Source organism: Notamacropus eugenii, chromosome 6 (assembly GCF_028372415.1).
Source record: "Notamacropus eugenii isolate mMacEug1 chromosome 6, mMacEug1.pri_v2, whole genome shotgun sequence".
Lineage (NCBI taxonomy): Eukaryota > Metazoa > Chordata > Mammalia > Diprotodontia > Macropodidae > Notamacropus > Notamacropus eugenii.
In genome coordinates this window covers 291,811,829-291,831,520 of record NC_092877.1, presented here as the reverse complement: position 1 = coordinate 291,831,520, position 19,692 = coordinate 291,811,829, and the positions used below count along the sequence as shown (strand labels likewise).

Here is a 19,692-nt window from a genome sequence, read left to right as displayed (position 1 = left end):
TTTAGTGACAAAGCAAATGCTAATGTCTCTTCCTTATGTGATTTCTACTGATAAAATCATGTCAGTTTTGAACATTGGTTCAAGTTCTGTGTTGGACACATGCTAATAACTCTTATGACCATGAATAAATGGTTCGTGTCTTTTCCTTTCAGTGCTCAGCCAACTCTTTTAAGGCTAGGAATTGCAGATTAATAGTAGTAATTATTATTATAATAAATATTATAATAAAAATTATATATATATTTTTGAATGAAGACCTGCGTACACTTCTTCAATATGTGGTCCGTAGGGATCTGTTTCTATTTGAATTCTATTTAAAATAACTAATGTTTAGAGAAATTCAAATATCTTTGAAATATCACCTCACACTCATCCTTCTCTTATTGAGAAAGAAAAGCAAAAGCCCTGTTAGATTAATATTTATAGTCAAGTGAAACAAATTCTCACATTGACTGTTGAAAACTATCTCAACCTGTGCTCTTGGGTCCATTCCCTCTTAACCAGAGGTGAGTATGATGTTTTATTATGAGTTCTCTGGAGTCGTGGTCAGTCTTTGTATCTGTCTTAGTTTGTTAGTCTTTCAGAGTTGGTTGTCTTTATGGTAAGGTTGTCATTGTGTAAGTGGTTGACCTTCTTTGATTCCCTTCATTCTGTATGCCTAGTTTTGGCCGTACTGCTTTACGTTTTTCCTAAACAGTTTTTGTTGATAGTGAGTTCTTACCACAATAACTGGAAACTGGGCTACAGTGCTCATTTGTTTTCATATATTGTATACCTAATTTGTTCCACTAACCACCTATTTCTTCACCAATACCAAATTGTTTTGATAACTACTCCCTTGTAGTTCAGCTTGAGATCTGGTACTGCCAGGCCTCCTTCCTTCCCATTTTTTTTTCAATGGGTTGGATGTTTGTTTATTTATTTATTTTTAGTTTTTAGCATTCATTTCTACAAAATTTTGAGTTCCAAATTTTATTCCAATCTCTCCTCTCCTCGCACCCCAAAATGCCTTGCATTCTGATTACCCGTTCCCTCAATATGCCCTCCCTTCTGTCATCCCCCACTTGTCCCATTCTCCCCTACTTTCCTATAGTGTAAGGTAGATTTTCATACCAAATTGAGTGAGCATGTTATTCCCTCCTTAAGCCAAATGTGAAGAGAGTAAGCTTCACTTTTCCCCTCTCACCTCCTTTTTCTCCTCCATTGAAAAAGAATTTTCTTGCCTCTTTCATGAGAGATAATTTGCCCCATTTCATTTCTCCCTTTTTCTTCCCAATATATTCCTCTCTCAGCCTTTAATTTTATTTTTTTTGGATATCATCCCTTCTTTATTCAACTCAACCTCTGCTGTGTGTGTGTGTGTGTGTATGTGTGTGTGTGTGTGTGTGTAATCTCTCCAGCTACCCAAATACTGAGAAAAGTCTTAAGAGTTACAAGTATTATCTTTCCATGTAGGAATGTAAAGAGTTCAACTTTAGAAAGGCCTTTATGATTTCTCTTTCCTGTTTACCTTTTCATGAAAGTCAAATTTTCTATTCAGATCTGGTTTTTTCATCAAGAATGCTTAAAACTCCTTTATTTCATTGAATGACCATTTTTTCCCCTGAAGTATTATACTCAGCTTTGCTGGGTAGGTGATTCTTGGTTTTAATCCCAGTTCCTTTGACTTCTGAAATATCATATTCCAAGCTCTTCGATCCCTTAATGTAGAAGCTGCTAGATCCTGTGTTATCCTGATTGTATTTCCACAGTACTCGGATTGTTTCTTTCTAGCTGCTTGCAATATTTTCTCCTTGACCTGGGAACTCTGGAATTTGGCTACAATATTCCTAGGAGCTTCTCCTCTCAGAACTCTTTCAGGAGGTGATCAGTGGATTCTTTCAATATTTATTTTGCCCTGTGGCTCTAGAATCTCAGGGCAGTTTTCCTTGATAATTTCATGAAAGGTGATGTCTAAGCTCTTTTTTGGATCATGGCTTTCAGGTAGGCCCATAATTTTTAAATTGTCTTTCCTGGATCTGTTTTCCAGGTCAGTTGTTTTTTCCAATGAGATATTTCACATTATCTTCTATGTTTTTATTCTTTTGGTTTTGTTTTGTGATTTCTTGGTTTCTCATAAAGTCATTAGCTTCCATCTGTCCTGTTCTAATTTTTAAAGAATCATGTTCTTCAGTGAGCTTTTGAACCTCCTTTTCCATATGGTTAATTCTGCTTTTTAAAGCATTCTTCTCCTCATTGGCTTTTTGGACCTCCTTTTCCAATTGAGTTAGCCTATTTTTAAAGGTGTTATTTTCTTCAGCATTTTTTTGGATCTCCTTTAGCAAGCTGTTGACTCAGTTTCATGATTTTCTTGCATCTCTCTCATTTCTCTTCTCAATTTTCACTCTACCTCTCTTACTTGATTTTCAGGATCCTTTTTGAGCTCTTCCATGGCCTGAGACCATTGCATATTTATTTTGGAGGTTTTAGAAGCCTTGACTCCCTCTGATGCTATGCATTGTTCTTCCTCATCTGAAAAGATGAAGGAAAATACCTGTTCACCAAGAAAGTAACCTTCTATAGTCTTATTTCTTCCCCCATTTGGGGGGCATTTTCCTAGTCAGTTACTTGACTTTAGAGTCCTTTGTCAAGAGGAGGGTATACTCTGGGAACCTGTAAGTTCTCAGTTTCTCCAAGGTGGCACAGTCAGCCTGCACACTGGTCTGAGAGCAACCAAAAACTTTTCTGCCCAGAATCTGTGAGTAGATTTCCCTCTCCCCAGCACCACACCAGTGCTGCTTCTCCTCACCCCAGGGTCAAGCTCAGGGCTGAGATTCAGATCAGTGGCTTAATTCCCACAGGGACTTTAGGCAGAGGGCTCCAAAAATGGATGTTGCCACTTCAGTGGCTGCTGCTGGCAGGACAGACTGCATTCCCTTCTCACCTAGATGAGAAAGCTTTGTCACTGACCTTTGAAGCTGTCTGTGGTGTTTGTAGGATGATGAATGTGGGAACTGCTGCTGCTGGTGGCTCCCTGAAACCTGTTGCAGGTCCTGTCCCTGCTGCACCGTGTTGGGCTGTGTGTTGGGCTGCGTTCTGCTCCACCTCCAGTGTGATAGACCTTTCCTGTTGGCCTTCCAGTCTGTCTCGGGCTGGAAATCTCTTTCACTCTGTTGTTTTGTGTTTTCTGCTGCTCTAGAATTTGTTTGGAGTTATTTTTTACAGGTGTTTTATGGGCTCTGGGGTGAGGGGGGAGCTTCTACAGGTCCATCTTTCCCCTCTGCCATCTTGGCTCTGCCCCACTTCCTTCCCATTTTTAAAAAAATTAATTCACTTGAGATTCTTGGTCTTTTGTTCTTCCAGATGAATTTTATTATTTCAGATGAATTATTGAACTGTATAAGGTGGTTTCAATACATTCCATTAAGGCAGCTAGTAGTGCAATGGAGAGAACTCTGGGCCTAGAGTCAGAAAGGCCAAATTGGACTTCATATGTTTATTGGTTGTGTGACCCTGGGCAAGTCACTTAATCTCTGTTTGCCTCAGTTTCCTGAACTGTTCAATGGGGAGAAGAGTAGCACCTACCTTACACCTTTCTTTCCTCTTCCCTCCCTCCCCTTTTCTACTCCCCTCCTGAATGAAGGTCCTGACTCAAGTAAAATAAAATATATATAATATGCTCATGGGTGTTATGTGTACATATATGTATGTGTATATGTGAGATATACCCACATGTGTAAATGCATGTCTGTATGGACACACATGTACACATACACACATACATAGCCTAATGACTTAACTATTCCTTAGTTCAGTGGTAGTTGTAGGAAAAGAGGAAAGGGTATAGCTTCAAGAGTAAATCGTCTTGTTCCACAGGTTTAAGAATGCTTAGGCATGTTTGTATATACAAAATATAAAACAGGCCAGAGACTACAGCAGGCATATATTTACACTTGGTAGTATAGCATATGTGAGAATTTTTGGAATTTCAGGAATTATAAGCAATACCCATGTTGTTCATGATTTTTTAAAGCTTTTGAAGTGGATCAAGCATACATCTTGTACTGTATCATAATTAACAGTTGAACTCCATATTTCATTGTATAAAGCTGGTACATATTCATTGATTATAATACCAGATGTTTAAGAGCCAAGCTATATTTTTTTATTTCATAATAAAATACGGTGTGAAAATTTCCATTAACATTGCTTGAAGGGCAATTTTAGATATAACAAAATTGGTTGCTATTTTCTAATCTGTTTATGCATATATGTATCTGTGTATGTATGTGACATTTTCTATGAAATATGCATGTATGTGTCTGTATTTCCTATATATACTATTTCATATCATTTTTTATAAGTCCTATTTTATCACTCCAAGGAGTTCCTTCATGTCTTACCTTAATGACTACTGCAGAGGAGAGTAAAAGATATTGCCCACCATGCTCATACAGATCATTTTTCCATTGTGTTCCCTTACAGTTTTATTTTTGGTTAGCACCTCAGAATGAAACCAACAAAATTATAATACTTTATAATTCAGAATTTAAAATTTTAGCATTCTGCACAAATACAAAATTCAGTACTTAAAAATAAAATAAAATAACAATGTCAGCTGAAATGGAACTGATAATCAGCTACATTTACTTTTTGCTGGAACAAATTGAAAATATAGGGATGGTCTGTGGAATAATGCGCAATTAGATCTAATACTTGCTGCTTTTGATTTGTTAGATACGGCAGAGTTTATTGAAAAGCTTTCTGTTGGTGCTGATTTCTAAAGTCCAGAGACATGAATGAGGCCAGCCAGTGTTGGCAGCATTATAGGAAGGTGGTAATGTGTTTTGGTGGAAAAGAGCCCAGATCCGCCACTACTTCTACCCCTGAATAACTGAAAATGCTTGAAAACAGATACATGAGATGTATCTTATGTAACTTATAGGTTCCTCCACACAGAACTCCCCACTTCCTCCACCTCAAAGTGCCCCCCTCCCAAATCCTATGGAGATCTTGAGATAGACAGACCTGGATAGGTGGAAAATAGATGGTAGGGTAGTCCTTGGAGGTGGTAACGGTCTGCTTGGGACTGGCTGCACCAAGCCCAATGGTAGGAGAAAGACCTAGTGAAATTTGTGGCAGTAGTAGCTGAGCATCAGAAATGAGCTCATAGAAGAGAGAATTTGTGAATGTTTCTCATGAAAAGGCCAGATCTGCATAGGTATTTTGAAATAGAAATGAAGCTACCAAAGGAAACATTGAGGACACATTTATTTTACTGAAAGGGAATACACAGAGTTAAAATGTTTACATGTTAAAATGCTTACATGTTAATTGAGTGAAAAGAGAAAGATCTTCGAAGAACCTTTATATTTTTTAAAGATTATAAAGAAATGTAAAAATGACAGAGGTCCTGTGGGTGGTTTTTTTTATATTTTAATGATCTAAAGAAGAGACAGAAATGGGAAGGACAGGGGAATATTCAGGTGGAAAAGAAGAAGAAAAGGGAAAGAAAATCCTCTCATACAATAGAGGTACATAAAGTGAAGAATATGTAATTGTAGATAGAGTAAAATATCAGGGGAATGGGCATCCCATGAATCTTACTTTCATTTGAACCCCCCATAAAGGAAGATTGAATATAGTCATAAATACCAACACTTGGTATAGAAGTACATGAAACTTAGCAAGTATATAGATGGGAACAGAGAGAATGGAGAAGGAGAGAGGAGTCTAAGAGGGAGGACAGAATTGGTAAAGTAGTAATTGTAATCAAAATAAACTCTAATTTTAGGGAGAGCAAGATGAAAGTGAGTTAAAAGGTAAGAAAGAAAGAAGAAAAACCTGGGATTGTGAGCTGGGCAAGGACAAGAAAAGAGCTGCTACAGAGAATAGATAAGCTGTTTCATTTATTAGAACATTGTTCTAAACAAGTATTTGCCAAAAACACTTGTACAATCATTTTATTTGTAAAGAGAGGTAGATGAGAGCAAAGAGGAAAAAATACGAGAGAACAGAAAGAAGAAAAGTATATATTTTACAGTAATAACCATGAACATGAATGGGATGAACTTTTTCATAAAACAGAAGAGAATAAATAGCACATTGAATTAGAAAATAAAATCTGACAATTTGTTTTTAACAGAAAACACCCTTGCAAAACAGGGATTCACATCGCATCAAAATGAGAGACTGGAACAAAATATATTATGCTTAAGCTGAACTCAGAAAGGCAGGAGTACAATTATTTCACATAATGGCAGACATTGTAGACATGATAAAAAGAGTTGGGGAAGGAAATTACATTAGAGTAAAATGTCCCATAGATAATGAATCAATAGCAATACTTAATACAAATGTAACTGATAGCAGGAGCAGCTAGATGACCTGATGGTTAGAGTGCTGGTCCTGAAGACTCATCTTCCTGAGTTCAGATCTGGTCTAAGACACTTAATAGCTGTGTGACTCTGGGCAAATGATGTAACCCTGCTTGCTTCAGTTTCTTCCTCTGTAAAATGCCAAGAAAAGCCTAGACAGAGTCATGAAGAATAGGACATGACTGAAACAACTCAACAACAACACTCAGCATTTCATATAAATACTTGAAGGAAATAAGCAAATTGGGAGGGAGAGATAATAAGAATATAACCATAGATTTAAAAAGAGAAATTCCATTCTAAACAATTACAAAAGTTATAAAATATTTGAGGGTATACCCTACCAAGATATACTCAAGGAATTGTAGGAATCTGATAATGTAATCTTTGCAAAAATAAAGACAGGCTTAAATAATTAGAAATCTTAATTGCTAATGGGTACATTGAGCCAATTTAATAAAATTGACAATACTACCTAAATTAATTTATTCATTCAGTACTAAACCAACCAAACTACCAAATGAATCATCTTATAGAGCTAGGAAAAATAATAGTGATATTCATATGGAGTAATAAATGTCAAGAATTTCAAAGGTAATAATGAAAAAAAGTGGGAAGTTTAAGGGTTTATGAGTACCAGATTTCAAACAACACTGTAAATCAGTAATTGTTTCAATAATTTGGTAATGTTTTTTGTTAATTTAAAGGTTAATAAGCTGAATTCCCTGTTAATTATACTGCATACAAATGCAAACAGTTGCAGTAACTTAGTGTTCGATAAACCAAAGACCTTAGTTATTGGAAGGAAGGACTCACATTTTGATAAAATACTTGGAAAAGTGGCAGAAATTAGGTTTAGACCATCACTTCACACCACGTTCCAAATAATCTCCATGTGATTTTCTATAAAAATCACACCATGAACATGGAAGAAATTACCTTTCATTTGTGTGGATAGGAAAAGAGTCATGAGTAAAATGATTTGAAAAAAATGGGCCACCTCCAGTCCTCCTGATGAATATCTGCTCACTGGATTCATATGGCTCTGGAGGAGAAGTGAGGCTGTTGAGCTGCACAGCCCTCCCTCACTCGAAAGAAAGTAAAGTGCAAGTCATGTCATTATTTCTCTGATGACATAATCTTCTCTGGCAACAAAAGGTGAACACACACACACACACACACACACACACATACACACACAAAAAAATGGACAGTTTTGATTGCATTAATTTAAAAACTTTTCAAAGAAATCAAATGTAGCTAAAACTAGAGGGGAAACCATTAATTAGGGGACAGTCTTTACAGCAAATTTCTCTAATTATGGTCTCATTTCCTGTAATACATAAGGAACTAATTCGGGCACCTGGGTGGTACAGTGGATAGAGCACCAGTGCAGGAGTCAGGAAGACCTGAGTTCAAATCTCACCTCAGACACTTGACACTCACTAGCTGTATGACCTTGGGCAAGTCACTTAACCCCAATTGACTCATGCTGGATCATCTCCAGTCATCCTGATGAATATCTGGTCACTGGATTCAGATGGCTCTGGAGGAGAAGTGAGGCTGGTGACCTGCACAGCCCTACCTCACTCGAAACAAAGTCAAGTGCAAGTCATGTCATTATTTCTCTGATGGCATGGTCCTCTTTGGCAAAGAAGGACGAACACACACAAGGAACTAATTCATATATATGAGTTGCAATTATTTCCATGATGATCTTTTTAAAAATACTTATCATTAGCACTGAAATACTTGATGACCAGATAGTGAATGAAAAAAGTGTTTTTGCCTTTTGATGTTTAATAAAGCAACTCCATCCATTTCTCTTTCTTTCCTTCTCCAAAGAAGTACCCATGACTCATCGCTGTTTTTACCTTCACCTTGTTTTTCTTGGTTTCTTTTTTTTGGCAGTAATATCAAGATTGATATAATTGGGATTTTCCAGCAATATGTTCACCCATTTGTCTGTAGATAAGGATTTCATAGATTGCCATTGTTCCAATTCTAATTTGCATATTGCCTAAAAACTTGACCCTGTTTTTCACTACTTTACCACTTTCACTGCAAAAGCACAAGAGGGACACATTCAATTGAGGATGACTTGATTGTCCTCAAGAAGTTGCCTGGCTGCTTTAATGGCTCCATACTTATCATGGAATGAAAGTCTCACTTTTTAATACAACTATTTTATCAATGTTGCCATATGGCAATGAGACGTAGAAATACAACAGCCATCAGATAATTAAAAATGACTCTCAGTCAGGGTGATAGAGCAGTTCATGAGCAGTGTTAGCAGTGCAATGCTAGAACTACCCCCAATGACGAATTTCAAAGAAGAGCAGTAGTAAAAATGTCTTCAGTGAAATGTGTAAAAGATGACTGGCTTACAGCCCGAGTGCTTCACTGAGTAGCCTTGCAGTGTAAGGCAAAGTGAGAAGGCCTGCCACCAATATGCTGGATAGACACACCTCCTATTGTGAACCTGCAGGAGAATGGTGAGAAGAGTTGAATAGGACGGGCGGAACACAGCATCAATTTTGAGTTTTTGTGTATTTTGAGTATTTCCTAGATAATTTGAGTAGAATAATGATAAATTTGTGTAGTATCTTCATTCTTTACTTTTTTTGCATAACCACAAAAATTGAATATTTCTACAGTTATTTAGGTTTTTCTATAAGTTTTATTATACTCCTATTTCTCTGTTAGTTCCATATGTCTTAGTAGTTTAATTCCCAGGTATTTAGTGTTATCTTTAATAGAATTTCTCTTCCTAATTTTGACCCTGTATCCTGTGTTTTATTGGCAAGATACAGAAAAGTGGATGGTTTTGTGAATCGATTTTATATTGTGCTAATTGATTAGTTACAGTTTTCTTAATTAACCTTTTTTATGATCAAATTATCTGTAAATCTGGCAGTTTGGCTTGTTTTTGCCTATGTTTATTCCCTTTTTCTTATTGCTATGGCTAGTATTTCTACTACTGTGTCAAATAATAGGCAGTGAGGCATTCACGCTTTGCAACCTTGATATTTTAGAGAGTGCATCCTGTATTTATTGCAGTTAATATTTGTTCTTCATTTTACATAGATGCTTCTGATTAGAATGAATATTAGAAAAAAAGTTTTATTCTTATGCTTTTTAGTAGTTTTAGTAGAAATGAATGCTGTTTTGTTGAAGACTTGTGTACTTATTGATATAACCAATTCAATTTTATTACTAATATGATAAATTGTATTTATTGTTTTCCTAGAATTAGATCATCCTTGCATTATTGGTATAAATCCAACTAGTTGTAGTGAATATATTAAATTTTGCCATTGCTTCTTTGCTAATATTTTTGTATTAGCATTTTTTAGTGTTACTGGTTTATAGGTTTTCCTCTTTGCTTTTTATCTTCCTGGTTTGAATGCCAGGAAAAAGCTTGTCCTATAAAAGGTTTTGATAAGGTACCTACCTTCTCTATTTTTGAAAGTAGCTTTTTTAACATAGGAAATATTTGAGCTTTAGATTTTTGACAAAATTCACTTGTAAATCCTTCTGTACCATGAGAGTTTTCTTTGGAATTACTTTATTTGTGATTTGATTTATCTTTCTTAGATTAAGTTGTTTAGATTGTTTTTTTTCTTTTATGTTAATCTGGTTTGTATTTTTAGAACTATCATTTCATTTATGTTTTCAAGAATTTTTGCAAAAATAAAATGTGACTTTCCTTCTGATATGTTTCTTTATGAATAAGAGTTCTCCTCATTTTATATTGTAATGATTTGGTTTTCCTCTTTTAAAAAAATCAAAGAAGCTAATAGATTAATTATTCATATTTTTAACTGCTTTATCACTTCAGTAGTGTTTGCTTTAAATTTGTTTATCTCTTTTAATAGTCAGATTTTCTGCATTTGTTAATTTATTTCTAGCCCTTAAAATGACATGTTCAATTAGTCTTCTCTCTCTGTCTCTGTCTCTCTTTTGTTAATATAAATGTTCAGAGATATAAATTTTCTTTAGATATAACTTATAAATTTTGGTATGCTAATTGTTACAATTTTCTTAATATAAATTTTCATTGTTTCTGTGATACAATGGAAACAAAATTTTCTTCTGTTGTCTGAGACCCATTAAATATCTGCTATAAATCCTCTTTTAAAAATCTGTCTTTTGCTTGTATTTTACTTAATAATTACAATTTTTATTATCTTGCATTCTATAAATGATACCTTTAACATTTCTGTCTTCTGAATCTGTTCACTTGATCTTTATGCTTTAGCAAGTGGTCAATTTTTATAGAGGTGCATCTGATATTGATAAATAAGAATGTGAGTTAATAATTCTATTTGGTAATCTCCAAATGTAGTTTTTCTGATATTTTGTTTGAATTTTTATTTTAGTTAATACATGTCTTCTGTAACATCCATTAAGTCTGAACAAAGCATATTGAAGTTAATTACAATTGTTTTATAATGTAGCTCTTTTGGCAGTACAGTTAAGCATAGTCTGTAGAGTTCTAAACTTTAAGTCAAGAGCAACTACCTCCTGAGATGCTTGGGAGGTTTGTGACAGAGGGAGGCAGCTTCTTCCAGTCTCTGAATTCTTCTCTCTAAAACCTGAAAATTGCAGTTTTTGTAGAACCTTCCTCCCAGAATTTGTGTGACTCTTCCATGAGATTAGTATATAAAACGTTTTGAAAACTTTGAAGTTCTACAGAATGCCAGTGGTTTGCTTGTTATGTAATATATATATATATTTAATATTGATATTGTTTCATTATCTAGGACAGGGGTAGAGAACCTGCAACCTCAAGGCCATGTACGACCCAGATGCTTTGAGATTTGTTCTGTAAAGTTTGGATTCAGTCAGAGGGACTTCACTTGTGGCCCTCAAGGCCATAGGTTCCCCACCTCTGACCTAGGTGTCTTTAAGCATAATGTAGCTTCCTTACTTGTGTCTCTTTACAGTATTTACATTTTTAATCGTTACTTTGTCTGAAATAGCATTTGCCACACCAGTTCAGCTGTGCTGTGGTTCACCTGTCTCCTCAGACTTCTATGAATTCCTCCTATCTATCTTTCTTTATGAAGCCATAGTATTCTTTAAAGCAGTATGCTGCAATTTGTGTAGCTCTTCTCTAGTCTGCGGGCATTGACTGGGTTTTCAAGTCTTTGCTACCATAAAATTGTTGCTGTGAATATTTTCTTCCTCTCTTAAAGCTCTTGAGGGCATATGCTTAGGAGTTAGAATATCTAAGTTGAGGTTAATATTTAGTATGAGAAAGGACTTGGTATGGTGGTTGTAAATTAGGTAGTGGTGACATTCCAAGGAGACTACGTAGAGAAACGTCATTTGTGGAAACAACAAAGAAACAGTATAATATATTTGGAATTTAGAGGTTTCAAAATATAGTGCAAACTGAGTATGAAGTTGCATCACTGGTTATAGTTATAGAATTCCTAGCAGTATTTCTTTTTTTCTTTTAATCTTACCCTCCTACTCCAAGTGTTCTGTTTTTTTTCTGTTTTGGCTTAGTTGGTTTTTCAAAGAATGTACTCAGAATAAGAATTTTGGCTCTGATGCAGTATAATAATGTGTTTTGCTCAGACTTGCATCTCCATTAGGAACAGCAAGTTGAGACTTGGTTTCACAACTAAAAAAGTGGGAAGAGAATATTATATGTGTGTGTTTTTCCCTAAATCTTTCCTTTTAGGTTCATCTATCCCATCCACCCATCCTTCCGGATCATTGCCTTGGCAGAACCTCCTGTCATAGGAAGTAGCACACAGCAGTGGCTAGGACCAGAATTCTTAACTCTCTTCTTTTTCCATCACATGAAACCCCTGATCAGAAGTGAAGAAATGGAGGTGATTAAAGAGATGGTAAGAGTTTGTCAGACTGGAGCCTGTAGGAACCTCTTTAAAAGGCCACTCGGTGATGTTTTAGGTGTTACCAGTTTGTCATCTCCCCTACCTGACATACTTGCTCCCACCTTGACTTATATTTTATGGCAGATAAGCTTTCCTCCTCCCTCCTCAGAAGGAAATATTATAACCTGTCCTCTAACTTTAAGCCAGAGTTTACTCTAGTTAAACTATCGCAGAAATCTTTGAGTTAGTATGTGTTAAATTTAGTTTGCATGTTTACACTGGCTATCCAGTTAACATGGTTATGGGGTTGTGAGATCTTCTGCCTATTGTCCAGTAAGTAAGTAACCTACGAGTTTAGCAGTGTAGTAAACTAATCCTGAATTTGGTAGTTTAGATGTGACTTTTTCCTGCTGGTAGATGATAAAATGATAAATTTTAGTTGGTTGATCAGCCAAAATTGTTTCCCAATTTTATTTTCTCTTTAAACTCTTTCATCAAATAGGTTCCAAATGTACCTCATGATGCAATGGAGAAATTGCTATCTTTTACACACAAACTTCGAGAGACAGAAGACCCAACAGTGAGTTTGATTTTTCATGCTTTGCTCTATTGTTGACACAGTATTCTCCTTTATTTTCCTTAAAAATCTGTTTTTCTTTTGTATGTTTTTATCCATTATCTCTTGTGTCATTTTGTCCTATGTGAAATTTTTATTCCTTAGAGAATTTAATGTTTCCATCTAATTAATTATTTATTGCTAATTTGGTGAGTAATATCATGGGTGATATTGGACTGTGACTAACTAGATGAGATTCCTAGTATTTTCCACCCTAGCTCCCACTCCTCATTACCTTGAGATTTGGAAGTAATCCATAAAGCTATCAGATTTTTGTGCTGAAACATAAGTCAGTCTGTCAGTCATATGAAGCAATAGAAAGATGATGAAATAAAATCCTTCAGCATTTCAACAACAAGAATCCTAACTCTAAAAGCTGGAGTTCTTAATTACGGGATCAATGAACTTGTTTTTTTAAATATTTTGATGATAATTGTATTTCGCTGTAATTGGTTTCCTCTGCAGTCCTATATATTTTATTTTATGCATTTAAAATCATGATTTTTGAGAAGAGGTCCATAGGTTTCTCCAGACTGTTAGTGGGGATCATGACTGAAAAAAGGTCATGAATTCCTGCTATAAGAAATCAAGTCCTTCATTTTGGTTTTTCCTAAGGCTTAAAATCTTACGAAATGTCGTCACATACCTAGATTAGTTCCATAGGAAAAGATTTTGGAGATGTGATTAAAAAAAGAAAAGGTTGAAAAAAGTTTTCTGTTATTTATCTGTTCTGTTTTAAGGAATATTTATTGCTTTATACTTTTTTTGTAGTGACATCATGATGTAGTGGATAGTGAACTGGCCAGTCAGAAAGACCCAGGTTCAACTTCCCTGTGGCCATGTCCTAACTGTGATTCTGAGAAAAACAATTAAACTCTCAATACTCTATGGCAATTCTCTAAGACTGTAAATGACAAAGCAGGGCCCAGTTTGCACTGGTAGAGGAAGTTCCTTATGAGGATCTCCCATATTGATGAAGTAACAGGTTCTTTATAATAGAATACATACATGCAAATGGAGTATATCTAATAATAAACTTTAAAAAAAAAAATTGATCTCTTAAAATTCACTGAATGAAGTATATTATCTTTATTGTCCGTTTCAAAATTAGACCTCACCTTTACATTTTAACTTATCTCAAGGCTTTCTATGATCTAGCAACATTTTATCTTTTAAACCTTACCTCATCCTTCTCCTCTCTATAGGGCTTAAGCTCTTGCTAAGTCAAATTTCTCTTCCACAAGTGCGCATCTTTATATGACCTTTGCTCAGATTGTTTCCTCTTCCTCAATCTGAAATTATCCCATCTATGCTATTCTCTGAATATTCCACATACTGCTTCTACCATGAAGAGAGGTAGCATTATGGAGTGGAAAGAGCACAGAATTTAGTCTTTATTTTACTTCAGTTTAAATCTAAAGTTCTGCTATTTGATACTGTCAGTCATGAGGGCTCATGGAAAACTGTGTCAAAATGTGGTTGCCTGGAGAAGTACATCAGAGTTGTACATCACTTTTATGATGGCATGCTTGGCTGGGTTCTGGATAATGAATGATGCTCCCATGGTTTTTAGCAGTGTCAGACACCTTCAGTGAGGATGAATTTGTCATCATGGTCAGCTACCACACTGATGGTAAATTATTTAACTTGAAAAGACTACAAGCCAAGACTGAAGTGGAGAGAGAGTTGGTACATGATATTTTTGTTCATAGATGACTGTGCACTTAATGCAGCCTTTGAAGCTGAGATGCAACCAAGTATGAGTCAGTTCTCTGCTGCTTGTGCTAATTTTAGCCTAACAAATAAGAAGAAACAGGTTCTCTGCTGGCCAGTACCATATTATCCATCTGTGGAACCAGCAGCAGAAAACTTAAAAAAAAAATTTTAAAAAAGCATTGATCTCTCAAAATTCACTGAATGAAGCAATGAAGTCCATTTTCTTTATTGTCTTTATTGTCCACTTCAAAATGAAGACATCACCTTTACATTTACAACAAATGGAGAAGTTTTAAATATTGTGGATAAATTCACTTACCTTAGCAATATACATTTCAAGGATGTAAACACTGATAATGAGGTTGAAGCATGCATTGCCAGTATTTGGGAGGCCCCAAAGGAACATGTGGGAGAGAAGAGGTATTAGACTGCCTACCCAACTGAAGAGTTGTTGGTGCTGACCTCATTGTTGTATGCCTTTGAAACTCAGTCGTTTTCATTTGAATTGTCTTAGAAAGATTCTGAAGATCACCTGGCAAGATAGGGTGCAGAATACTGAGGTCCTTTCTCATGCATTCAAACTCTACTTCAGAATGAGCAACTGTGATGGGCTGGCCACACTATTTGAATGTCCAATGAATGCCTGCCTAAAAGACTTTTTTATGGAGAACTCCCACAAGGCAGACACTCACATGATGATCAGAAGAAGTAATACAAGGATGCTCTCAAGGTCTCCCTGAAGAATTTTGGAATTGATTACATGACATGGAAGACACTGGCACAGGACTGTCCAGCATGGTGTGCTTGCATCAAAGAAGGCACTGTGCTCTATGAGCAAGGCAGAATTGCAATAATGAGAAGCACACATTCAGGTAATTCACTTGGCCTACTTGTGCCCAACCTCTGATAGAACCTTCTGAGCTCACGTTGGTCTGATTAGCCACAGTTGGACACATTGCAATTTGACTCTAACATAGTAATGTCATTTTGGTCCCCTTCAAGAATGAAGGACAACATCCAAGTTCTACTGCCTGCCTGATATTGGCCATATAATTTCTCTCAACCATGTGCTTGTTAAGGTCTCTTCCAGTACAAAATTTTGTGACTTTATGACATCTTCCCTGATCATTCCATTGGTGTTAACTTTTTTCTAACTGTTAAAATATATCATTTTGTTTGTCACCTCTTTTATGAAGTTACATATTAGTTTATATTATAGTTGTTTCTATATTCCTCTCTTACGGTCTATGATACATGAAGGTAGGGAATAAGTTTTATCTAAATGTTATCTCTAATATCACATTCACCACAGTGTCTCTACTAAACTGAGCACTACCTCTCAGGAGAGATCTTGCACTAGAGTTCACTGAAGAAATTGAAGCCATCCATCATGAATTTATTCTTTCCCAATGGCATATTTCTTTTGTTTTCTCCCCCCCCCCCCAGTTCTATATTTTCACATCACTTCAGCATCATTCCCCTCCTCTACCATCATGTTCCCCAGTGTAGAGATTGAGTTGGCCATTCTCCTCACCAGTACTAACCCCTCTACTTGTATCCTTGGTCTCATTCTCTTTCATCTCCTCTAGATACTTATTCCTTCAGTTATCTCCTCTCTCTAATATTGAATTTTTCCTTCTCTAGTGGCTCCTTTCATGCTGCCTTTGAACATGTCCAAGTCTTCCCTATTCTTCAAGAAAAAATTTAATTTAATCTTAACTATCACCGCAAGCTGTCATATTATATTTTTTCCTCTACACAAGCAAAATGTTAGAGAAAACCTCTGTCTATACTCCATTCTACCATATCTTCTTTCATTCATTTTTCACCATCTTTCAACCTATCCTCTGTACCCACCACGCATCTGAAACTTCCTTCTCCTTCATCATCATTTCTCCTGTCGCTAATTCCAGTGGCTTTTTTTCTGTCCTCAAACTTCTTAACCTTTTTCTAGTGTTTGAAATTGTTTACCACTCCTCTCTTTCTGAATACTTTCTCCTCATGAACTCAAGTGACACTGCTCTATCATGATTCTCTTGTCCAGACAATCTTCAATATCCTACATAGGAGCATCATTCATGTCCTGCTACCCATTAGCAGATATACCCAAAAAAATCTGTCCTCTTCTCACTCTGTGTGTCCTAATCACTTGCTTACTATGTATTTTAATATTACCACTATACATATGACTTCTAGGTAAGCATTCCCAGGTCTTAAATCCCAATTTCACATGTAAAGCCAGCCCTTCATTTACTATGACACAGTACTTCTAATGGATAGCTTATTACCTAAGTATGTGGTTTACATTAATCTTTAATTAAAAATGGAAAATAATGTGTTTGTTATTGCTTTTAATCAATCTGTTATAGCATCAAGGAAATAAAACTAATGATAGTTGTGAAGAAAGTCCCAAAGAAAAAATAGTTAAATACTGCTTCCCTATGGGACTTTTCACTATCCTTCTACAAAGTTTTTTGTAAAAATATCAGCAAGTCACCAGAAGGAAGAAAAATTTTAAAAAAAAATGTTTTTCAGAGAGAGAGAGAGAGAAAGAAGAGACAGACAGAGAGAGAGAGAGAGTGAGAGTGTGTGTCTATGTGTGTGTGTGTGTGTGTGTGTGTGTGTGTGTGTGTGTGTGTGTGTGTGTGTGTGTATGGGAAGGTATTGCTTGAATCTGTAATCTCAGATAATATTAATTATACCAGTAAACAGACACTGCCAATGCTTTTAAAAATTCATAACCATGGCAACTATGGTACTATATACTAAAAATTTCTTTTGTGCAAGAATAGGAACGAATCTAGAAATTTGATACTGAATTTGCTTTTTTTAAAAAGTCCTTAGTGTAAGTTCTCTTGAAATGCCTGAATGCTTTTTGTCAATGCCCACATTAGAATAATATATTTTGAAAATAAGAAAACATCCATTATCTCATTACTTTTGATTTTAAATGCTGATTTTATTGCTCCTTTATTACAAGGTGGGCCTTTTTGTTGCTAGGTGGATTTCAGTAAGACTTATTTTGATAGGGTAGCCCAGAATTAAAGGAATAAATAAGTTATTATGTTTAAAAGGCCTAAAATATTATTTATTCCCTTTAGTTTTTAATGCTATCTATTATTAAAGCAAATCAGCTTATAGTTGTCAAAAGAGTGAGTCACTGTTCAGGCTCTATGGAAATATCTACAGATCACCAACTTGAAGCTTGTAAGCCAGTGTATAATATGATGTCTGTGCTATGAATGTAAATTTATGCCTTGGGAATCTAATATACTTATAATAGGACTTGTTACATGCAGATGCTCTGGTGGGGGTTATTTAGCATTCATTTTCTTTCATAAAAATTTTGGTGGCCAGAATTGTTAGAGTTATTCAATCACTTTGTTCTTACAAATAGTAAACACTGGTATGTTTTTTCCTCCTTTTTTAAATTCATTAAGGTACTTGTAAAGTACTCACTATCACAAAGCTGAAAAAAAATATTATGGTGTAGTGGAAAGCCTGACAAATTCACAGTCGAAATATCTCCATTAATCCTGGCTGTGATGCAGATTACTGCACAACGCGAATGGTTAAGTTACTGAATTTCTCTTAACTTCCTTATTTCTGAAATTTGAAGAATGATCCTTATTGCTTTATTGCATCCCACACACTTATTGTGAGGAAAGGGCATTATATGAATTAAAAGTATGATATCTGTTTTGGAGATCCAGATGTATGAGAAAGAAGGTAGAATTGAGAGTCAGGAAGGTCTGGGTTTGAAAACTACTCCTGACATTTACTAGATGGGTAACCACAGGCAGGTTTTGTAACATCTCTGAACCACAATGTCTAAATCTAAATTGGGGATGATGAAGCTGTAGTCTTCACCTCACTGGGTTCTCATGTAAATGAAATATGTGCTTCACAAATCTTAGCACCATGTAAGTAAACTCTAATTTTTATTATAATCATCATTACCTTTATGAACTTGTACGAGTCACTCAACTGTCTCAGCTTCTTCATCTGTAAAATGGATGGTTAGCTTCAGTTATAGCTAGTTTCTCTTCCATCCTATGATTCCATGATTAGTATTAAAAATAAGAATATACAACATAACCAAATTTATATTTCTCTGCAATATTATTTGGCAGTTGCCTGCTTTATAAGAGTTTAGTTTTTCATCTGTAGAGTTTTTTAAAATCAGTATTTTTTTATTATCAAGAGTTTTCATTTGATTTTTTTAATAATAGAACACAATTGGATTAGTTTTGTTGTCTTACAGTATATGTCATGGCAAAATACTATAACTGTTGGCATTTTACAAGATTGAAGAATAGTTGTCTTGCTTAAAGAGCATATAATTTCCAAAATATATTTCTTCCTAAAAATTAGTCCTGTGTCAATTCTGATTGAAATGTTAAGAAATGTACTATCAACAACACATACTGCAAATAAACCACACATATGGTAGTTGAAGGAGCTATTTTTTACAGTTTTTATTAAAATAAATTAAAAATCAGCCATGTGTATTACCATAGACCCATAATCATGTATCTTGAAAAACAAATTGGATGAGGCTATGGATGATAACTTTTTTTCTTCTTTAATTAATACGCATTTATTCTTTCTCCCTCCAAATTGTAATAATATTCCATTAATTCATATGCCATCATTTGTTTAACCATTCCCCAATAGATGGGTAACCCTTATTTTCAATTTTTTTTGCTACTAGAAAGAGGACTGATAGAAATTTTTTCATTCACTTGGGTTCTTTTCTTTGGGCTCTAGTAGTAGTATTGCTGAGTCAACCAGTATTCATGGTTGTTTGTTTTTATATAAATTATGCTTCTCAATTTGCTCTTCCTTACTTTATAAAAGTTCTCAAAATTATACATATTCATTCTAGAAGACCAAAGATGAATCATGCTGTTGCAGAGAAGTGATAGATTCAGGAATGACTGGAATGAGATATAGCTATAAATAAGTACGTGTGTGTGTGTGTGTGTGTGTGTGTGTGTGTGTGTGTGCGCTGCTGGATTTTTTTTAATTTTTTTCAATTGAGGGGAGAATAGGAGCAAGAAAATAGACTTAATAGTAGTAATCTTAGATTAAAGGGTATGCACAGTTTTATAACTCTTTGGGGATAATTCCAGATTGTACTCCAAAATGG

The 19,692-nt window shown here is 35.2% G+C and overlaps 1 protein-coding gene across 2 annotated transcripts in view; it reads left to right on the top strand.

Moving 5' to 3' along the window:
- The window catches only part of VWA8 (von Willebrand factor A domain containing 8), a 442,786-nt gene that overhangs the window by 130,031 nt on the left and 293,063 nt on the right, over positions 1–19,692 (top strand). For both annotated transcript variants that reach the window (XM_072617119.1, XM_072617120.1), the window contains 2 exons: positions 12,052–12,220; positions 12,711–12,788. In XM_072617119.1, the coding sequence (XP_072473220.1) occupies positions 12,052–12,220; positions 12,711–12,788 (247 nt within the window). The remainder of the gene's footprint in view (positions 1–12,051; positions 12,221–12,710; positions 12,789–19,692) is intronic.